This window comes from Diplotaxodon limnothrissa, linkage group LG17, assembly GCF_057381915.1.
Source record: "Diplotaxodon limnothrissa isolate DT_005_m linkage group LG17, D_limnothrissa_male_GT1.1, whole genome shotgun sequence".
NCBI classification, from domain to species: domain Eukaryota; kingdom Metazoa; phylum Chordata; class Actinopteri; order Cichliformes; family Cichlidae; genus Diplotaxodon; species Diplotaxodon limnothrissa.
In genome coordinates, this window is record NC_140612.1 from 38,554,487 (window position 1) to 38,576,431 (window position 21,945).

At 41.1% G+C, this 21,945-nt stretch overlaps 1 protein-coding gene across 1 annotated transcript; it reads right to left on the reverse strand.

Moving 5' to 3' along the window:
* Positions 1 to 7,238: 7,238 nt before the first annotated feature.
* Positions 7,239 to 20,041, reverse strand: bcat1 (branched chain amino-acid transaminase 1, cytosolic). Its single transcript, XM_085376229.1, has 10 exons — positions 20,012 to 20,041; positions 17,543 to 17,737; positions 17,094 to 17,204; positions 16,847 to 16,966; positions 16,601 to 16,761; positions 16,272 to 16,414; positions 15,613 to 15,698; positions 15,229 to 15,369; positions 12,399 to 12,470; positions 7,239 to 7,277 (listed from the first exon to the last, which is right to left on the reverse strand). Exons 1-10 carry the CDS (start codon positions 20,039 to 20,041, stop codon positions 7,239 to 7,241), a joined length of 1,098 nt encoding a protein of 365 aa, XP_085232355.1.
* Positions 20,042 to 21,945: the final 1,904 nt, after the last annotated feature.

Here is a 21,945-nt window from a genome sequence, read left to right on the forward strand (position 1 = left end):
AACGGTGCTCTGTGTTTTGTTTTGGTTTCCTGGTTTGAACAGCATGTTTCCACGGTTTTGTAATGTGTTTTCTCTGCCTTGGTGGGTGTTTCCTAAGTGTTACCAAGTCATCAGCAAACTTAAATATAGATGGAGAAAAATTAGAACAAATCCATATTTAGTGCTACTGTTCTTTAAAATGGGACCAACCCTTCTAGGTAAACTTGGCAGTGAGGTCGTTTCAGGCATCTCGGAGAACGCACCGCAGTCTCTCCATGAGTTTTAGGTTCTTCCTTCTGCCTGATTGTTATGATGTAGAAAGAAACCCCCCAGATGGGACTGCATGCTGGATAGGATGTTAAACATCTAGTGTACATATTCGACCCCTGTGTTTTCCTTCATTCAAACTCCAATTACCTGGCCATTACAAATAATGTAGAGTATAACAGCGTTAGATGCCCTTATAGTGCAGAAGGAGGTGAATGCATTAGTGGTAAAAAAAAAAAGAGAGTGAGAGAGAGAGACTCTTGTTCAGTCCAAAATGAGACTTCAAGTGTAGTGTGACAGTGGAGCATCTCCATTACAACGCTGGTGAGAAATAAAACAGCTTTTACCACAAAGCAAATCAGGCTTTGGCGCTGAAGCTGTGTGAGTGACACTGATCTCTCTCTTTGCGTGCGTGCGTGTGTGTGTGTATGTGCCTGATCTTTATCCATCCATCCACCCATCCATCCATTTACTCTAAGCTCTTAAGCAGTGCTGCTGTTAAAAAAGTCCCCTAAAACTCTAAGCCAAGACCGATAACATGAGCGACAGGAGGATAACGCTGATGTAATGTCAGGCGCACACAACTGACACCCAGTGTTACCCTCGTGTTAACAAAACCCATCACAGTCTGTCTGTCCGTCTGTCTGAAGACGTGCTAATCTCCTCTTAATCACGAGCTCTTATTTACCAAAAAGAAAAATTTTAAATACATTTTTATTAATGCAGCAGAGAGGGAGGGTTGGAATGAGGGAGAGGAGGGTGATGGTGATAGCGGTGATGGTGATGATGATTTCGTGATTAAATGATGCCATCGTTGTGTTCGTGGATTAAGATGGGCATGGAAATAGATTAGTTCTGCAGTGGTTTTTCATCATGATTGGCAGGCCTCCAAAAACTCACTCCCTCTCCCTTTTTTTTCCATCTCTCACCCTCTCTCTTTCTGCGTCTCCCTGTGTGAGGCAGAGCTGCGTTAAGGCGCAGGTTTTGTAGACAGAGAGCACCACCAGCTGGTGGAGAAAGACGTGGCACATTTCCTCCTTTTTCTTAAGTTGAATTCAGAGCTGGGTTGAGCGGCGGGGAAATCTCTGCAAAAAGGAGAGTTGCAAAGTGTCTGCCTGAGAGGATGCAACTGAACAGAAGAGGCACCAAGCACAGGACAGGGGTGTAAAAATACCTCGGCCTAATTCTGCTCAGAGTGTCTGCATGAGTGATTGCACCTCATGTGTTTTAAAATTGGGCTTTTTGACCATTTATTTGTGTGAAGGACCGCTTACAGCAAAGACATTTGCTCTGTGCTCACTAGCTCTTTTCTCTGAGTGAAGAAAGCGCTCTGTTCTTCTACCCGTGAGAGGTTTAAGTGGTTGAAAGTTCACAAGGTCATGGTTTTGGTTGCACACTGTACATCCTGTTTCATGCTGTCGCTGTTAAACTTTTCTGTACTAAATAAACAGTGTAATCCGCCCCAAACCATAACCAAAGGATCGGTTGTGCTCCCCATTAACAGTTTTGCAACTTGGCAGTCACAGTTTTTAAATTGTTTTTTTATTATGTTGATTTAAAAAAAAAGAAAAAAAAAGAATTTAGGCAGCATTACTGGATCTATACAAAAGCTTTTATGTAAGAAAATCAGATTTTACAGTAAGACTAACAGACCGAGGTATGCTGGATGGTGATGCTATTGTGTTCCACCCAGCAGTACTGACAGTAGACCAGCATCTGTGCCTCTATATGGAGTCTGTGTTTGGGTAACATTAATCTCTATGTACTTTCTATGAGTTATGACTCTCTGTGAAGAAGCTGATCATCAGTTCACCTTTGCACCATCAAAACCTTCACTAAGAGTAGATGTGATATCGGCCCTGCTGATACTGTGAACATCACGCCCCAAAAATGCAAATTGCAAGGGATTAATCAGCATTAGTTTGCATTGTTTCCTCCATATAAACTGTGCAGTAAATGCATGATGTTCTTAAACACCCTTCTGCCCCTTAACACCCGTGATCAGCAGCAATTGCGCCTCTTTCTACTTCTTTACAGCAGAGAAAAACACTGAAGAGACACAAACAGACAACCACAATGGCACTACACACACACACACACACACACACACACACACACACACACACACACACACACACACACACACACAGAGTTTGATTCTAATTGGGTGACCCAAAGCCACTGATATCATCTGCCATGGTGTGAGACCACAATCGAGCGAGCGGCGGTGCAGATACACCGCCCCGTCGGAGGAAGACCGGAGGAGTGAGGGAAGGAGGAAGGTTAAAGAAAAGGCGAATAGAAGACAAACAGGCCTGAGATGAAGAAGGAGAAGAAGAGGGAGAACACAACAACAACGACAAAAACACATAGTGGCGCCGAGTTCATTAATTAGAATTTCAAATTGGACAAACTCAAGATGACAGCGTTGCGCTTGTCAAATCAGATCATGCCCTGGCGGGATGAGAGAGAGGGAAGGCAGAGAGAGAGAAGGAGGCATACTGCTCAGAGCCAAATACCACTCTTAGTAACTGAATGGGTGCCATCGCTCCGTCTCCCCCTTCTCTCCATTTCCTCTGATTATGCCGACTGCCTCCCCTCTGTCCTCGCGTGAATGTCACGGCTGCCTTAACGAGGAGTGACAATTAAAACATCATCACCGTCTTCAGGCTGAATGGGAGCGGCCTGCCTGGGAAACAGAGAGACAGAGAGAGAGAGAACTAAAATAAAAGAAATGAAGGAGCTACGGGGGGGGGGAATACTTTAAGAAGAGAAAAGTGGAGAGATACTTTGGCAACGTACTGAACTCTGAAAGCACGAGCAGCGCCCCTGGGCTAGGACCTGCCCGAGGAGACCTATAACTAGTGACCTCCTTAAAATCAGTTTCTAAAAACACATCTTAACAGATTTGATTTGATGTGGTTTCACTTTTTATCATCCTTTTTTAAAAAAAAAAAATCATTTCCCATTTACTTATAGTGTTAGTGCAGTGGTTCACATATTTACCTACTAAAAGTAAAAGTTCAACAGTTGAGCTCCAGGAGGAGACAAAACTCTTTGGGGTTGTGTCAGACATCTGGTGTAACAATCTGCCAAACCAACCATGTGGAGCTACCCACTGTGGAAGCCTTCTGAATAAGGAAGCAACCATACTGATTATTGATCTTGGTTTCTTTGCTGTCCTTCTTATCTTGTCATGTCTGGTTTATTTTTCTTTGAATTTTTTATTTTTTGCTTGTTTTTCACAGCGCTTTGGAAGCTCTGATTTTAAGAAGCTTCTATTACATGTGTGATAATGATGATGATGATTTACTGATATAACCGCAAAAAAAGAATACCATAAATTACCAGCTTGCCGCTGTTAGACACATACTATTATAAGAATCATCTGATCAGCTCAAATTAAATATAAGTGACGTAACAGCTCAGGTTTACCTTTGTCCCTTCTTAAAGCAACCACCTGTCTTAGATGTAATGTTAATGATGTTAATGAGCTTTTAGAAGCTAATTTATAACTGATGCTTACTCAACAAACTGCCTGCATTTAACAGCAATAGGAAGGAAAAGGAGGATTATTATTAGATGCTAAGAGATGCTCTGTGGCTACTCCACCGGTGCCATCGATTAGGCGGGCTAGACAGCGTTTGGCGTTTTTAAGTCTGTGTTTTGTGTCTGTGTGTGTACATGTGCACTCAACAGCAGCTGTGCACACTGCACACAGGGAAGGAGCTGCTGCCAAAATGAGCCATCTTCAGAAAGATCCAAAAATTGTCCAACCACCGGGCAACCCCGCACCCGCGCACACACACACACACACACACACACACACACACACACACACACACACACACACAAACTATGGGATGCACAGACAGATTATGACAGCTTAGTTTAACGACAGTTTTAATAGCACATGAATTTACTAGTGGACACAACTTACCCCCATCTTTAAGCTACCTGAATTCACGAGTGTGTTTATGCGTATGTGTGTATATGGGCACACACAAACAGATAAGCACTCTCCATTTTGATGGCTTTCTGTTATGACTCCATAATGCTAATTACTTTGGTTATGTTCCAGCTTCTTTCAGGGAGACTGTGTGTCTGTGTGTGTGCGCACAGAGGATGACAGAAAAACATTTGCATCATTAAGAATTGTCGAGGCATCTCTGTAAAGCCAGGCTCTGACATCCTGAGAGGATTCTGCACCGCCTGTCCAGAATTCCACTTGACTTTCACGTTCCCTGTATCAAACAGGACTGCCTGGACTCCACTGCTGGCTCTGGTTACTTCTGCTTTTCCTCTCTCTTTCTCTTTTCCTTATTCTCATTTCTCTTAGCTTTCCCTCTCTCCTCTGAGAGTGTGGGCGGCACCTACCTGCACTACGTGGCCCTCCCAGAGGTCTGCTCTAGCAACTGGCGGAATTCCAGTGGATGCACCTGCTTCCCATTTCCTCATCAGTGTGCATATAAAAGAGCTGGTTCAACATCCACTCGTCACCAGGTCGTCACAGCCATCTCAGCTTCAGGTCCTCGATCTCTCAGCTCGTTTTCCAGTCAGTCGATTCAGCTCTGTTTTCCCTTGGAGTTTCTCTGGATGCACAATCACCCTCTTATTATTACTGCCTGCCCACTTCTCACCACTCTCCAAAGAGGAAGTTAACCACCTGATGTGCTTGCTTACTTCTGAACCCACCTGTTAACTCTTTCAAATTGGCATTCCATGCTGTTATTGATCCTAAGATTGATTTTTAAACTATTTGTAAATATACAATTTAAATGGTAAATACATCTCTTTAGCTTTGTGTAATGACCCACAACATACAGCCTGGAGCATTATAGAACTACTCATGCATTAGTACTTTGTTTAAAACCATTGCACGCTGCTATAAATTCTTTAGATGTTGACTTGCATCGGCACCGCAAACGTCTCAGTGAAAAAGAAGTAGTGATTTCCAGCACACACACAGAGTATCATGTGTTCCATTCAAAGGGTCTTTCTTTGTCAAGGACAGGGTCTTTTGAATGGAACATCTTCCTCACATTGAAAATACAGAGGTGAGATGCATGTGGGACTGCATCCTTCTTCTTACACCTCATACGTTTTCCTACATATCTGCCAAACCAAGAGAGCTAGAAAGAGTTCAGTTCATTTATTAGATGTGCAAATAAAAGAAGGAAATAAGTTTTCCTTCCATGATGTGTGGTAAGACCCCATAGAGAATCTTTGAATACAGCTACGTGTTAGGTGCTGTGACGGTGAGAGACTGATGCATTTCTCGTGTTACATTAAGAACTGTGAGGCTACAGCCAGCAGCCAGTAAAACTCAGCAATTAACATATTATATCTAATTTTGATAAAGCTTTATCTTAAGGTACACATATTCACCATTAACTTGTGGCTTATAGGCATGTACATTTGTAGCTTATTTGCCCTTTATTAACCATTAGAAAACATTTATTATTATTATTGACTTATTCTTCCAAAACCAAACTCTGTGTCCTCTGAGACATTAGCTGAGTTTGCCCTTAATAACCTCCTAATCACTGCTTATTGATTATAAGAGTCAAACTGCTAGTAAGCTAGTTATGGACAAGAGCTCAATTTACAAGCTAAGTTTAAAACATGGCTAATTACACAGTATTAACAGTTTCTAGTCAGTTTCATCAGAGTAGTCTATATTTAAGTGGAACCGTTATCATGATTTCCAGTTCCATATTTTTATTTTCTATTTTTTCACCATTCAAAATATTACTCGAGTGATGTCCGCGTACTTAGATCTGTTTCCTAACTCCTATTGGAGGCGTTAATCAAACTGGATGAAACTTGCTATAAAAACTGCTGAATGTTCCAGGATTATCAATATCTATATAGCTTTTGGGAATCATAACTTTTTTTTATAACACTCAAATTTATATATTTATATATATATATATATATATATATATATATTAGATCACATGCATGTTATGAGCATGCGTAGGTGTATGCTGTTGACATATATGTTACGTATACCTGCACATTGGTGCTTCGTAATACATGTTGTTAAACTATTTTTTTAGTGGAATGTGTTGTCATGGTTATTTGCAAACAGGTGTTAATCAAGAGGTGACACTAATAGCGCCTGTAACTGATGTATGCTGCAAAGAAGAAGGACAATAACAATAACTATGTTCTTATTATTTATTATTCATTCTTACAGAGAGGCTGTGTTATTCATCACTGTTTGTTTTATTCAATAATATAATGAAGATAAAAAGAAAAATATCACAATTAACATACATGTCTGTGTTTTTATACATGATCGTAAAAATACGCACTGCAGGCCTGCTAATGACCAATGAAAGGCCTGTAGGTGCTTTTTGGTAGTATTTCTTCATTTTCTTAAAGAGGCCTTGATGCAGTTCATCACCTGAATGGAAAAAGATGTTTCTGCACCCTGTAAGGTCAAAGCTGCTAGTGACCAAAGTAAGTTTTTCATACCACACTGTATACCTTTTTACAACCAGTTTCAATAAGCAACACTAACCAACCAGTCAGGGAAGACACCTTTGTTTCTGTTCTGTTTCTGTTCAGCTTCCTGGTTCATCATACAGAAAATGAAAATTTTACTTCCAACACAACTTTAATATGTTTAAAACATAAGCATCCTTGACAGAAATTGACTTTTAAGTTCATGTTTTTATTTTAGACCTCACGAGTTCAAGACATTTTGTAGCAACTTTGAAATTCTTACGCAGTCATGTGAAACTTATCAACGCTGGGATGCTGGGAAGAAGTTACAGAGCAAGTCCTCATGGCGGGGATAATGTAAGTTATTGTGCAGCATTGCATGAGACGTTATCCTACTTTATTAACTACTTTGGACAGTTCTGTGTTTGTGTTAAATTTAAGTGTAAACCTAAGTAAAGGAGTCACTTATATTGCAGTTAAATTCCAAATATTGCACATACTTTACATTGCTTCACTGTGTCCAGGCTCCTTCGACACTGCTACACCATGAAAGTCCAATCACTAGGTGTGCGTCCGTACTGCAACAGAACCAAGGTCACGAAAAGGTTACGTGAAAATCTGGTCCTTTGGGGCCCGCACAGAAGAAAATTCATGCCACTAAGTACTAAACTTCTCTCGCCTCAATCTGCTTAATTGCGAGCGCAACACAAATCAAAAAATGAACTCAAATATCCGTAAGCGAATCTGCAAACTCAGCCGCCAAACGGAACACAACACAACACAGAGAAAGGAACTATAATAAAAAATCAAAACAAAATGTTCCCCAATCCGTGACAGCTGCGGAGACAAATCCAATTATTTGTGTCTCATGTTGCAAATTTGTTCTAATGGTCGAAGTGAGAAAGTAAATAAACGCCTGCGAAGGGGAAACAAAAGAATGTGATTTCTAATTAACTTGAAAGAGAAACAGCAGGGCGACTTAGTAAACCCATCTTTCATCTGCTGCCTCAGACCACTCGTTTGTTTGTTGCACAATGTTGTCTTCAAGAGGGGCGGGAGGAAGAGCGTGTGTGGGGGGCTAACACTGCACTGCTTCCCTCCAAATGAAATGTCAACAGATTTAACAGCGCTGCGGAAGGAGCGCAGCGTTTTCCAGCGTTTTGTCAATTTTATTGTTCATTAAGCTACGCACCCCCCCACCCTCCAACCCCGTCCCCTCGCCCCTCTTCCCCCAAATCCTCTTCTTCCTCCTCCTCTCGCACTTGTTCGAGGCTTCATTTGCAGCATCTTGGCTTTGAAGATCACAAAAGGCTGAGGCAATAATTGGGTTTGTGCAATTACGACAAGCTTAATGAGAGAATTCGGGAGTTTGTCTTTGCCCCTATCTGCAACTCTCCATTAGGCCAGCGACTGTCTCTACTCTGTCGACGAAGGAGGATGTTATCGCACACAAAGATGGCGGCAGTGCATTTGTCGCACATATCACTTACAAGGCCTGGATGATGGAGAGAGGAGATATGCTAATTGACCAGCGCAGACTTGCAAATACAAACAAAAAAACAAACAGAGAGCAGAGAAAGTAAAGAGAAGAAGACAGACAGAAGGCAAGTTGAAGCGATAAACTAATCAAAGTGCTTAGAGGACATTTAGGAGACCAAGAAGACATAATATCTTTATAACACTGTAATGCAGTAGTGAGGCCTCCAATGCAAATGTAGTCAAAATAACTGATTCTGCTTTGAAAGTCCTTCAGTTTCTGCAGTCCAGAATGTCAGAACACCGAAGGATGTAGGAGATGTGATCAACAGTTAAGGTAACTGACCTTTAAGAATCATAAACCCTTAGATGACTTAATATCTCCCACACAAGTCCAGACAGCTGCCATCTTTTAGTTTGTTTGCAGGAAGTTTCATTCTGATCACTATACTGTGCACTATGTGATTTCATCAGTGGTGATAACGCATATGGGTCTATAGCTATGCAGTTGCATAGGCCAGCACTGGAGCAGTTGAGAGGCACCACCAAAGGCACAGGAGGATCAGTCCGAGTGTACACCAGCACACAGCTCATTGAAAACAAAGTGGGCCCTATGTGACCCTCAGTGTAAAATGAGTACAAGTGCAGAAGTAAAAGTGCAAGAGCACAACAAAGTAGCAGCCACGAGTAGTAGACGTAGTAGTAGACGACGATCTCGAAGGAGAAGTTCAAGTCAGATGCTGGGTGGCTATGGTTCTGGAGGTAAAGCATGTCATCTGCTAAATGGAAGCCTGGTTGCTCCAATCTGAATGCCAAAGTATCCATAGGCAAGAGTAAAGTGCCAAATAAGACCAGTCCATTTAAGATTTTTAATTTATTGGTAGAAGCCACTGAATTTTATAATACCGCCTCCTGTAGTTTCACATCCAGCACACAGAAAACATGCAGAAATGTTTTATTTATTTTGGTTTTTTAATTTATCTGCTGTACCACTGAAGACATTCTCTGTTATGATTACGCCCATGTCTTGTCTGTCCCTGCCTGTTCTGTTTCTTATATTCCATTTTCATTTCTGAAATTGCACATCTTCGACTACTTTCACTTTGCTATAGTGACTCTCACCAGAGATGTGAGTGAAGGAGTTGAGGAAGAGACGGGAGTCAAGTCAACTGGCACTTAATATGAGACATCTGTCCTTTGGAGCCTCTTTTTAAAGCGATGTCAGTCAAATATTATATGTGTCACAACTGCATCATAGATTTTTTTGGTTGGAGCTCAAACAAAACACATTACTGCTGGGATTGGTTTACGGGTCACAGTCAAGAGGATGGAGAACAGAGGAGATGAGGAAGCAAATTAGAGAAGTGAGATAACCTTTTCTCTTTTGTTACTGCTTGATGTCACTTTCTGTTTAACTTGGTAGTGTTGTGTTTATTGGAGCGCTTCCTGTTTTTCTGATTCCCAGACTGTTTCCCCTGTTTCCTATTAGCTACTAATGTGTCAGTTTACCCTCCACCTGCCTGCCTGCTTGTGTCTTGGAGTTGTTCCCAGTTGCTTCCCTTTTGGTTTGCTCTCATTAATTATCACCCATTCGGATCATTGATTTTTCTCTGTTATAAATACTTTGCCTGGACTTTTATTAGACTCATCCTGCTACTTCCCTGCAGGGGCATTAATTGTTTTTTTTCTCTCCATTCAAGCTCATTATAGTTTCATTTGCTACCTGCCTCCCTATTTGCTTTTTCCTTACGAGTGTAAACTGACACATACAACTGGTTCTGAAGCCTATTCATAGATTAATTCAAATATCCTAGACTAAGCCTTATGATTTTAAATGCCTTTTTTAAAGCCTAGTTATCTAAAGTAATGGACAGTGCAGAAGAGAGGAAGAGAGTGCAGACAGGGTGGAGACGAGTGTCAGGAGAAAGATGGCAACAAGAGTGAAAGGGAAGGTTTACATGATGGTAGTGAGACCTGCTATGATGTATAGTTTGGAGATGGTGGCACTAACAAAAAGCCAGGGGGCCAAGCTAGATGTGGAAGAGTTGATTTTCCCTGGGACAGACAAGACAGGACAAGAAATGAGTGCATTAAAGAGACAGCTCAGATTGATTGGTTTGGAGACAAAAAAAAAACCAAGACTGAGATAGTTTGGACATGTGCAGAGGAGGGATAATGGAATACTGGACAAAAGATGTTGAAAATGGAGCTGCCAAGCAAGAGGAAAAGACGAAGAGGAAGATTCATAGGGTGAGATGGAGCAAGATGATACCCTGTGAGAGAGCCAAGAGAGCTTTAGGCCTATTTAGACCTCAAGCTGCATCACATTGTGTATGGAGAATAGCTTTGATACTAAACATACACTATATTACCAAATCATTGAATTCAGGTGTTCCAATCATTCCCACAGGCGTATAAACCTTCCAGTCATGAACTGTCCTCGCTACAAAATGTTCCACAGTGGAAGTGATTGGGAATGACAGCATCTCAGCCAGAAGTGGTAGGACAAGTAAAATCACAGAAGCACATAGTGTGCAGAGGTCGCTGACTTTCTGCAGTCAGTCGCTACAGACCTCCAAACTTCATGTGGCCTTCAGACTAGCTTCATGGAATGGGCTTCCATGGCTGAGCAGCCGCATCCAAGCCTTACCTCACTAAGTGCATTGGAAAGTGATGGATGCAATGGTGTAAAGCAGAGGACTATAGACCAGTGGAGACGTGCTCCCTGGAGCGATGAATCACACTTCTCCTTCAGATAATCTGAGTTTGGCGGCTGCCAGGAGAATGGTACTCACCTGACTGCATTGTGCAAAGTGAAGGGGGACTATGGTGTGGGGCTGTTTTTCGGGAGTTGGGCCTGACTCCTTAGTTGAAATGAACTCTTAATGCTTCAGCATTCCAAGAAATGTTGGACATTTTTTTCCAAGCTTTGTGGGAACAGTTTGGAGATGGTCCAACATGACTGTGGACAATTGCACAAAGCAAGCTCCATAAAGACATGGATGAGCCAGTTTGGGCTGAAAGAACTTGACTGGCTTGCACAGAGTCCTGACCTCAGTCTAACAGAACACTTCTGGGATGAATTAGACTGAAGACTGCAAGCCAGGCTTTCTCGCCTAACTTTAGGGGCTGAGATCAAAAATGTGCTTCTGTAAAAATGGTCAAAAGTTCCCATAAACACACTCAACCGGCTGCAAAGGGTGGGCCAACATCATGTGAAAACTAAGAATAGGATGTTACTTAAGTTCATATGTATGTGAAGGCAGACCAGCAAATACCTTTGGCTATATACTGTACGTCAGTTTGTTTCTATAACATGTAGGATGTTGAGGTCATCTGTTAAGCATGCACAGGTACATTTCAGTTGAAAACACTGTTTGAGGACAAAATGCACTGTGCTGAGAACTAACAAGGAACTAAAGTAAGGATCACACTCAAGCTCATATCGCTGCTAATAGGCTCATTGCACAGCACAATAACAGAAAGAAGGCAATACACAACAGCCTCATTAACACAAATCTAGCCTTCAGCAAAGCATATTATGAATCTCTTTAAACCTGCAGTGCTGAGTAGACTTTAAATGTGACCTGATTATAGGCCATGTACAATATTACCAAGTCATTACTCATTACTTAATGAGATATTTCACTTATTATGTACTTACAGCAAAATAATGGAATCGGTGGGTGTATGATAAATAACGACCGATGGGGGTTTGTTCAAAAAATAACAGTTTAATAGTTTTATCTCAATGACTTACATAATAACCACTCAGATAACCGTTCTGTAATGCAATTATGGAGATGCAAGATAAGTGAATATTTGGAGGGAATATTTGTTTTTAATAGGTCTTGCCTTTCATCAGCCACATTAATCATTTAATTTAGTAACATTTCCATTTATTTGCCTTTTTTCCAGCGAAACCTTTTAGTTGTTGTCTACCAAAAGTGAGTAACTAACAAGCCAGGCCTGTGACAAATTATAACACTGCTGTCATTTAGCCCAGTAAATCCAGCTCCCATCTTTTATTTTGTAGGATACTGCTCAAGTTAGAGTGTTTCGCATTACTGAAGGCTTTATTCAAAGTAATTTAATAATACTTGAGAGAAGAATCCTTGGGGTAAAAGGAGTGTAAAGAACATAAATGTTCAATCAGCTGTTACTAAGCTCGAGCAGGCATCTGTGGGAAAACAGTGTCAGCATATGTGTGGGCATCCACCTACCTGTATATCCGTGAGTTCTTTTGTGAGCCGTGATGTCACTGACTGCTTATCTCGACAGGGGATATGCAAGTTCTAAAACACACAGTTTTAATAATTTTATTGTCTCTGCAAATCAACTTGTTGTAAAATAAGTTTAGAGAAAAGGGTGAACATTAAGTGAGCAGATGGAGTTAACGCAAGAGGCCACAGGGTTCTGGTCACAGGATACCATGAGCCTCATTATTCAAAGCAATCCCTATAAGTATTAAAGTATGCTATTTTCATATTAAACCATTAATCAAATACAGATGGTGGAGCAGGCTTTTTTCCTTACATTATAATTTCTTAAAGGGAAATGTAATCACAAAATGTATATTTCTTTAAGCTGTGATTAAGCAGAATGTGACATGGCAAAACTTTTTGCAAAGTGATGCGCTGTATACTCACTGGCCACTTTATTAGATATACTTATTCAACAGCTCATCCCCACGTTGACATGCTAAAGCTCAAAGTGAGCATCAGGATGGAGGAAAAAAGGCCATTTAAGGAAATTTGCCATCATTATTGGTGCGTTTCAGAGAATGCTGATCTACTGGGATTTTTCCACACAACCAACTCTGGGGTTTACAGGAAATCATCTGAAAAAATGAAAATATCCACTGAGCCGTAGTTCTCTGGGGGTAAATGCCTTGTTGATGTCAGGGGTTGCAGGAGAATGGTCAGATTGCTTTGAGCTGGTACGAAGGCAACAGTGACAAAAACTGCTTGTTCCAACCATGATATGCAAAAGAGCATGTCGAGCCTTGAACCAGATGCTGCAGCAGCAGAAGACCACAGCAGGTGCCAGACTTATCAGTTAAGAAATTACTGGTGACCGCCCGCAGTGCTGGTCAAGTTACTTGAACATAGTAATTACATAGTGAGTAATTACTGATTTCTTTTTCAAGAAAGTAATCCAGTTACTTTGTTCAAATGAAATCAAATTAAAATTCAAACCTATTTTCTGCATATTCCAGCATATAAAATAAAATAATGTTTTGTGTTTACACTCACTCTTTCAAATAGATGCAAGTAAAACACAGCAAACAATAAATAAAATCAAAGACTCAGCGGCACTAAGTCCTGTTGCTCTTAAATCTATTGTCAGCTGTTTAGCAGGAGTGGGATGGGTGGAGGTTTGTGCTGTGCCGCAGTGGTCATGTCAGTGGGGGGGATCCGGGGGTTTCTCTGTGAATGTCACATTCCCGTGGCAGCGTGCTCGGTGCTTGTTCAGATTTAAAGTTTCATTTTTCACTGTCGAAAGACGTTTTCTTCCCACGCAGAGCGTACAGCAGACGTCAGTGTTTTTAGTCACTTTTTACGGAATCAAACTCAAATTAATGTAAGTACGTCCAAGCTTTAAACGCTGCATGGTCGTACTCTCTCCTGCACTCCATAATATCCACTGTTGATCTGCACACGTCTGTTGCTGCCACGGATGTCGCGCTCGGACGTCATTGTCATGAGACACTCTCACACACAAAATCACGGTTTACTGATGCAGTAACGCAGCGTGCTTATGGGAAACTAACAGTAATCTAATTACTTTTTTTTGCAATAGTAATACCTTACTTTACTCATTACTTGAAAAAAGTAATCAGATTACAGTAACGTGTTACTTTTAACACATTACTGGTAGATTCACCAATGGCATCATTTTAGAAATCCTACGTTCCTTCATTCTTGAATTATCAGATTCAAAAGATTTCAGTAAACTTTTGAAAACTTGACCTCTGACCTTGAAGTCACTGAGATTCGAACTCGTTCAAGATTTTTAGTGGCTGCACCGTTGCTCCGGTCTCAAAATTATCTTGTGCAAAGCGTCCTTGGGTTTCTTGAAAACCGCCATACAACCGCCATACAAATCTAAGTTATTATAATTACTTAGATTTATAATTAAAATAAATACCCCATCAAATTTTACAGCTGAGCAGTAAAAGGGAAACTGAGGCTACAATTTGCATGGGCTAAAACAAAAACATAAAACAGAAGACTGGAAAAATGTCGTTAGGTGGTAGAGTCAGAACAAAATGAAACTGTGGATCCATCCTGTCTGTGGTGTAACAGTGTGGAGGATATGTTTTAGAACATACTGAACTCCTTAGTACCAACTAAGCATCATTTAAGTACCACTGCCTACCTGAGCACTGTTGCTGACTGTCTCTTTGCCTTTATGTCCACAGTGTATCCACCAACTAATGGCTGCTTCCATCAGGATAACATTCCCTGTCACAAAACTCAAATCATGTCAAATTGGCTTCTTGAACATGACGATGAGTTCACTGTTCAACCAAGCCTCCACATTCACAGATCTCAGTGCCTTTTCGATGTGGTGATACAGGAGATTCCCATCACAGATGTGCAGCCGACAAATCTGCAACAGCTATGTTATGCTACTTGTTGAATTGTTGAATCTGTGCCAAAAAGAATTAACGCAGTTCTCAAGGTAAACCTGAAGGAAGAACTAGTAAGATGTACCTAATAAAGTGGCTAGTGAGTGTAAGAATACCAAGTTAGCTAAACTTGCTATTTAGCCCAAGATTCCCAGGAGTCCCAGGATTTTATGATCACACTTCACTGGTGGTTATCATTAAATACTGTTAGTATATTCAACTAACATTTTTAAAACTATAGCATTTGCTGCAAAATTTGAATAAAGTGAAATATCTTTAACAAAAACACGTTTCAGTATCTTTAGTGATCCACACTACAGTACATTAAGTGTATATACACTTAATGTATGATTGGATTTAATGTATATAAATTAGTTTCAGACAGGAAACATGTTGTTTGTCCCTCATGCCTACAGTACCTCTCCCAGGTAGACAATGTGTCCAATAGGGCAGATCATGCAGGCAGTCCCGCTGCCAAACATCTCTTTGACCCGCTGCTGTTTGAGAGCACAGCATAGCTGGCTCATGGTGAGGTAGCGCTCTGTCACTTTAAACTCACCCTGAAAAAAACAGAACAGCAATCTTTTGAAAATGTGTTCATGCACTGTAACCTTTGAGATATGTCATCAGCATCTGTTGTGCTGCTGTTGTTAAAAGTGTGTTCATCTGTCCATCAAACAATAGAGAGTCAGGCATGCAGCTACTGATATCAAACCAACTTCACAGATTACATGAAATTTTACACAGGAAATCTCATTTTCTTTTAAAAATATGCACATCTGGACTCTATGTGTGTCTGTTACCCATTTCCTGGTTAGTTCGAGGATGCTCCGTCGAGTAATGCCTGGGAGAATGATGCCATCCAGAGGTGGAGTTGCAAGCTCCTCCTCTATTAGAAAAAGAAAAACATTATTTGATATAATAAAAAATAAAAGAAATATGAGGTTTTTTGGCAATATTTTCTCACTGTTGTTATGGATAGACTGTATATTAAAAGATAACCTTGTACCCTTTGATGTAAAACCTGGTTTTGTGGACTGTTATGAAGCCTCAACCTAAGAGCAGTTCCACTTCCTGTTAGACCCACTGTACAAAAATGGTTGAAATTGAGCAATTTACAAAATGGACACATTAGTAAAGAAGGTTTAAAACTAGCAACAAAAACCATAAACACATCAGAAAAGTGTTTACTGAGGCAATAAATCAAGTGACTAGCAGTGTAGTTTCCTCACAGCCATCCAAAGAGCTTTAAGTTCTTTCTTTGACTAGAAAGGTCACCACTTCCTGCTTATTAGACAGACGTAGGTTTATGTCCATCGTTTCTATACAGTGCTTTAAACCTACATTATTTCTAATGACCAGCAGGGGGTGACTTTTGTGTGTAATTCTCCCATACCAAACATACGGAGCCCTTGAAAGTAGCGTCATCGTTATTAAGATACAGTCTCTGCAACTGACCAACCTCCATCCTGATTGATCCAGTGCAGGAAAATATTCATAGTTCCTGCCTCAGTTATCTGGTGGTCCTGTCCATACAGCCAGAGCACCTGCTGACACCCGTAATCATCTGCTTCGTACTGGGCAAACAGGGAGCATCCATAGTTCCTGTGGAAATCCAAAGTAAGATCATTAGGATACACCTGTAAAAAAAAGACTTGATCGTTCTGCGTGTTATACATACCCACACTGTAAAATCTTAATTACCAAATCAAACTAAGTCTTATATCAGAGTGCCATGGCTGATATCTTAGGAAATTTAAGCAAGCTTTCATGCAGTATGCATCTACCCACCCTCCCATCTTGCAGTCTCCAGTTCCTCCTTTCCAGGCCCGTGTGTATTTTGGGTCAGCCCACAGGGAGATGGCATCTGCCTCAGAGTTGAAATAAGAGCCAGCTTGACACAAGATCACATACAGCAAGGCACGGCCAGGCCGCTTTACGCCCAGAGAAGGCTGCCATAAACACATTAAGGAAATTAAATTGTTTTTCAGTTTTAGAAAACATTCGCCCCCACAAGAACGTCACCATCCTCCTCACCTCAGTGCTAATAAATGTTGGCCTTATGTACAGACTTGCTGAGTCTGATTGAGGAACCCAGTCCTGGTCAATCTCTACCAATCTCCTGATACACTCCAGCAACTCTGTCTGATCAAAGGCCTGGAGGAGTGAGACAACAAAAGACAGAGGGCGATAGCAAAAACCTATTCATCATTGTTTTTCCCCAGCTCATTCGTTCATTTATTCCCACATTAAGCCCCTTTGTTTTTCTCTACATCCATCTTACAGGCAGACAAGCTCTCTTGGCAGAGTCAGCCATGCGGCTCATGTTGAGCATCGGTCGGAAGAGACGCAGTCGGCTGTCATCTCCGCGGTATACCTTGAAGCCTTCAAACAGCTATTGAGAATACAGAGAACATTGAAAATACTGAATTCTCTTTAACCCTGATGGCTTTTTAACCACACATTCAAACTGTAAACTGAAATAATGCCAACAGCTTTATTCTGTTAGTATATGCATTTATTTTACTGCAGTACAGATTAATTGTTTATTCCATTAAAGCTCAGTGTGCTATTGTCCATTAGTCAGAATTTTACAAATTTTGTCTTTACTCAGTACCAAATTAAAATAGGTGTTAAAAACAGCCTGGTATAACATAAATAAGAATTTGAAATGTGAATCATGCAAAGCTACTCTAGTAAGCTACTCTTAAAATAAGGAGGGGTTTGGTGTACCTGAATGCCATAATGTAGTGAGGAACAGGCTGGGTGGAGGGAAAGATTTGTGAACGGCCTGATGAACGGGGCTTGCCAGCCCTCAGTCACGCTCCACTCGACAGTCAGCATGTGGTCAGTGAAGACAGTCCCGAAGTCAACCACATGTGGCTTGGTTTTTAGAGCTGGGGACAGCTGAACAGCCAGGTCAACTGCCTGGTTAAAAACACAGAGCAGAATTATTATTATTTCTTTTTTAAAATAAAGGGATGCATGAATCTGAATCCAAGCTGTGTTAACATTTACGTTTGCGATCACATTTCACCAACTGATCCACTAATCAGGGAAAAGCGCTCCCTGCAAAGTCTCATGAGCGCACTTTCTGATCATAAGCATATAATCTGCATGCTGTGGCTTTCTTTGCAATCCTCACCTCTCCTCACAGACAAATGCAGCACATTAAATCATGTTATATAGAAAATAAAGTACTCCTTGTGTCATGCTTCATTAGTGATACAAAACAACAGGACGATGCAGTATCTAGCACACAGCTGCACCATTTTTGCACTGTTCATTTTGAAGTTGACCTTTGTGACCCTGCCCACAACAACTGGTGCTCCTACCTAAATGCTGGCTCTCATTTGGCTATTAAAGTATTTTCAGTGGCTTTGAAGCATTTATGTCACGACACTGGAATGCAGGTGCCGTCATCAGTGCACCGCATCTGGAATAGCCCGATTTTGGTAACAGACATTGATTGTCTCTGAGACCCACTGTGTTCATAAACAGGCCGTGGCTATGCTTTGCTACCATGCTAGACCATATTACCCCATCCATGTTTGGCCACCAGGGGTTGTTGTAACACCAACATCGATACAAGGTAATTCAAGAACTGGACAGTTAACCTCCAGTGATATGGCTTTATAATTAAATCAGTGGGACTGGAACACACAAATGAGAACTGCATTCAAAAGCAAAGCAATATTTATCCCCCTAGAAGCTCTCTGTCTCAACTAGACCACCCAGAGGTCAAAGATCAGTGGGTTAAGTATGAAACAGAACAGCATCAAATTAACACTGACGCCTTGAATATGAGTCATCCAGTCTCTGAGTCCGTGATGTCACCAAGCTACCTCTGTGTTGCTGCAGTGACAGCAGGTTGAGAGAGATGTGAAAGATTTATCAAGAACTATGTGAAAAAAAGGAACAGTTGGGAGTGCTGTCCTTTCCTGCTGTTCAGCAAGACGGAATAATGTGATCCTTCTTTTGAAGAGACACTTCCTGCTGGCCAGCAGTCAGTTGTGTGTTGGAATTGGCCAGGATTAGATCGGCACTTTATCCACTCCCTTCTGGTGCAGACGGTTACTTGCGCCATAATCCCAGATTACAGTTCCGGTGGCTAGTGGTGAGTGACCGCAGTACGAGCACTGCGTGAAATTGATTAGAGGAGTGCAGTTATTCTGTTTTTCAATCATTCTGAACATAAATACACAAATGTGATGCACGTCTTCTCTGCAGACAAACCAAAGTATTAGCTCCTATGTCGCACACCTTCACAGAACAGCACCGGAACGCAGTGGTAGTTTTAGAATGTGACAGCATGCACCGTCCTCAGAATGAGCCATAATCCTTCTTCGCTGCTATCTGCATCCAGCCAGTGTTCGGCTGGGATTAAATGGCTATAAATATGAATGTAGCTGAGTGTCTACAATGTGCAAGAAGAAGAAAGAAGGCAGCACAGGGCGTCTGACCTGGGTACTCCCACTACAAGGCAAATTGAGTCCCTTCCTGTGAGGTGCCTTTCAAATATCTGACCTGTCAGAAAATAAGAGGTTTCAGGATAGAACCGATGGAGACGCTCAGGTACCAAACATACAGGTCAAACTGCAACACATAACTCCAACTTTACATTTCTTTCAATGGAAGTGAAAGTTGGCAGACATCTCCAAGCCCGGGCCAGTGTGCGTCTGCACATGTCCACCCTAATCGCTACCTGAGCCTGCTATCTACTGCTCAGGTGGTCAGGGTCAGAAAACAAGCAAAGCCCCAGCTACTTAGCGTGAGCTGGGAAAGTGGATTCTGCTGAGCAGGCTGCACTTGTGACAAGAACCAGAATGCACTACATATCCCCCCTCCCTCCTCTTTCTCCCTTCTCTAAAAATGGCAGCATCATCAAAAGAAAAGGCTTACTCGGGTTGACAACAAATGGACTTCTTTAAGTGCTGGGATTTGTTGGGATTCGTTTTTCAAGTGTTCGTCGTCACAATATGAACGCCGGTTCATGACTGACTCTCAAGGCCTTTCGGCGCTGCCCTTGGCAACATGAAGAAAAGCAGCGGAACCGGAGTATCTACTCTGTAGGGGAACGGGGAAGATTTTTAGGTGCTGAGAAGCCGAGGAATCACCAAGATGCTACACCTGGAGCTGCTACTGAGGGTAGGTGTCTTTAAGACATTGATAGAATTCAGACACATGAATTTGATTCATTACCTTGAAGCTCTGAGTACTGTCGTCAGCCATTCGGGTGGTGGCTCGGTCGCAGATGCGTCCCTGAAAACAGTGACAACAATCTAAACAATATCAAGATGGCAATAAAAATCAACAGCATACAAATGTGTCTGGATTGTACAAGTTTTTATTCATATAACCTGGGAAAGTTGCTTTAGTCAGGGGGAGCAATAAACCCCCTTTCACATTACTAATTAAAGTGGCTTGTTTTGATATATAATGTACTGGACTCTTATTTCTACTGAACAACATCATCAGAGCTGCTGACTGTGTGAGTTTGTGTTATACTGTATATTGCGACATTTCTCTTTAAAATAATTAGCTGAGTGTGAAATGCTGATATTGTCACTGCAACTCTTTGTGTTTGTCACACTTGGTTAAGAGGTGGGATTACAGGAAATAGAGATGAGATAGGAAATGTGCTTACTACCAGACTAAAGAACAAACATGGTCACTGACATTTAACAGTGCTTTAATAGTGATACGTTACCTTGAGAGAGGAGACGTCACACCTGAGGTCGCTGTGATGGCAGTGAAGCCGGCACTAGACCTCCAAGTTGTACTTGTTAAACCGCTTACACTTAATCTCTCGAATTGAAACCAGTCCCATAACTGAGTTGTACTGGCAACAAAAATCAAATGAACCCACCTTGTGTTACAGGCAGGAAATAAGTCTCTTTCTCTCTTTCTATTCTCTTTATTTGACCTGTTCTATTTTATTGTATTGGTAATGGAAATAAGGTTATAGGACTGTGTCTGAGTGTGGAGGGGAGTAGGCTTGTGGGACACAATTAAAGGAATGACTATAAAGCGAGACTAACGTACTGTTAGCCTGCTACACTGAGTGCTGTGTCCCCTTGAAACCACAGGGAGGGGGTGCTGACTCACTTTTTAGAGTCAGAAACACCCACCGACGTTTTAACTCCTTCTGCCTCGAGCTTCCAACTACCTGTGCGCGTGCTCAGCTTGAGCATCTGGACAGTTGGCCAAACATTTTGTGGCGGATTCGATCATACGAGATTAAAAAGGTAACAAATATCTGCATATGTATGAATATTGAACAAGGATATTTAAAGAGGTTTGCATGTGCATGACTGACTTTAAATGTTCCTATAGCACAGTTTTTTTGCGTAGATATGCGTACAATTAGTAGCTCGTTCTGTACATTTAGTATAATTAAATGACGCCCACTTTTAAACTTAAATGAAACGGGGTGTATTAAAAGAACAAAACAAACAAACCTGAAAGCTTTGCTAAAAACACACACAGAGACAAAAAAAAAAAACGCTTTTGTGTATTTTTTTTAAATCTCAAGCTAACTCTGGAATTAATTGGCTCGTTCTCACACCTGTGCGCCAAAGTAGGTGAATCATCGAATCTGAACACATTTGTTTGAATCTGTTAGCATCATGAGATGCTACCGTTTTACAGCCTTGTAGACTGGTTGGTATATAACACTGTATATCCTCCTGTTACATTCATGCCTTATTAAACTATTTGGGCTTTTAGTTAATTTTAATAGATTACTCTTTCCTTTTAAAAGATATCTTCCTGCTTATTTACCCTTCCTAACACTGAACCTCTAAATATTTGGATAACTTGAATGATCACATAGCTCATTTTTGTTATTTGGTTCCTCCAAAAAACAAGAAAAAAAAAAATCCCCAGTCGTTCTTATATAACACTATTCACGCTGTAGTTCTATTTGCCCATTATCTGCTTCTAACCTTGGAGTTAGTCCAACCAAAGATAAGCTGTCATATACGTGGTGAATGTGCTATTTATCCAGTGCTTCATGGTGTTATGCTGCTCAGTGTTTGTGGTTTCCCTGCTGAAAAACCTGTTTGATATTGCAAGGTTCTATTTTAATTCATTTTTATCAAAACGGTACTTTCTTGTCCTTTTTTCAGACTTCA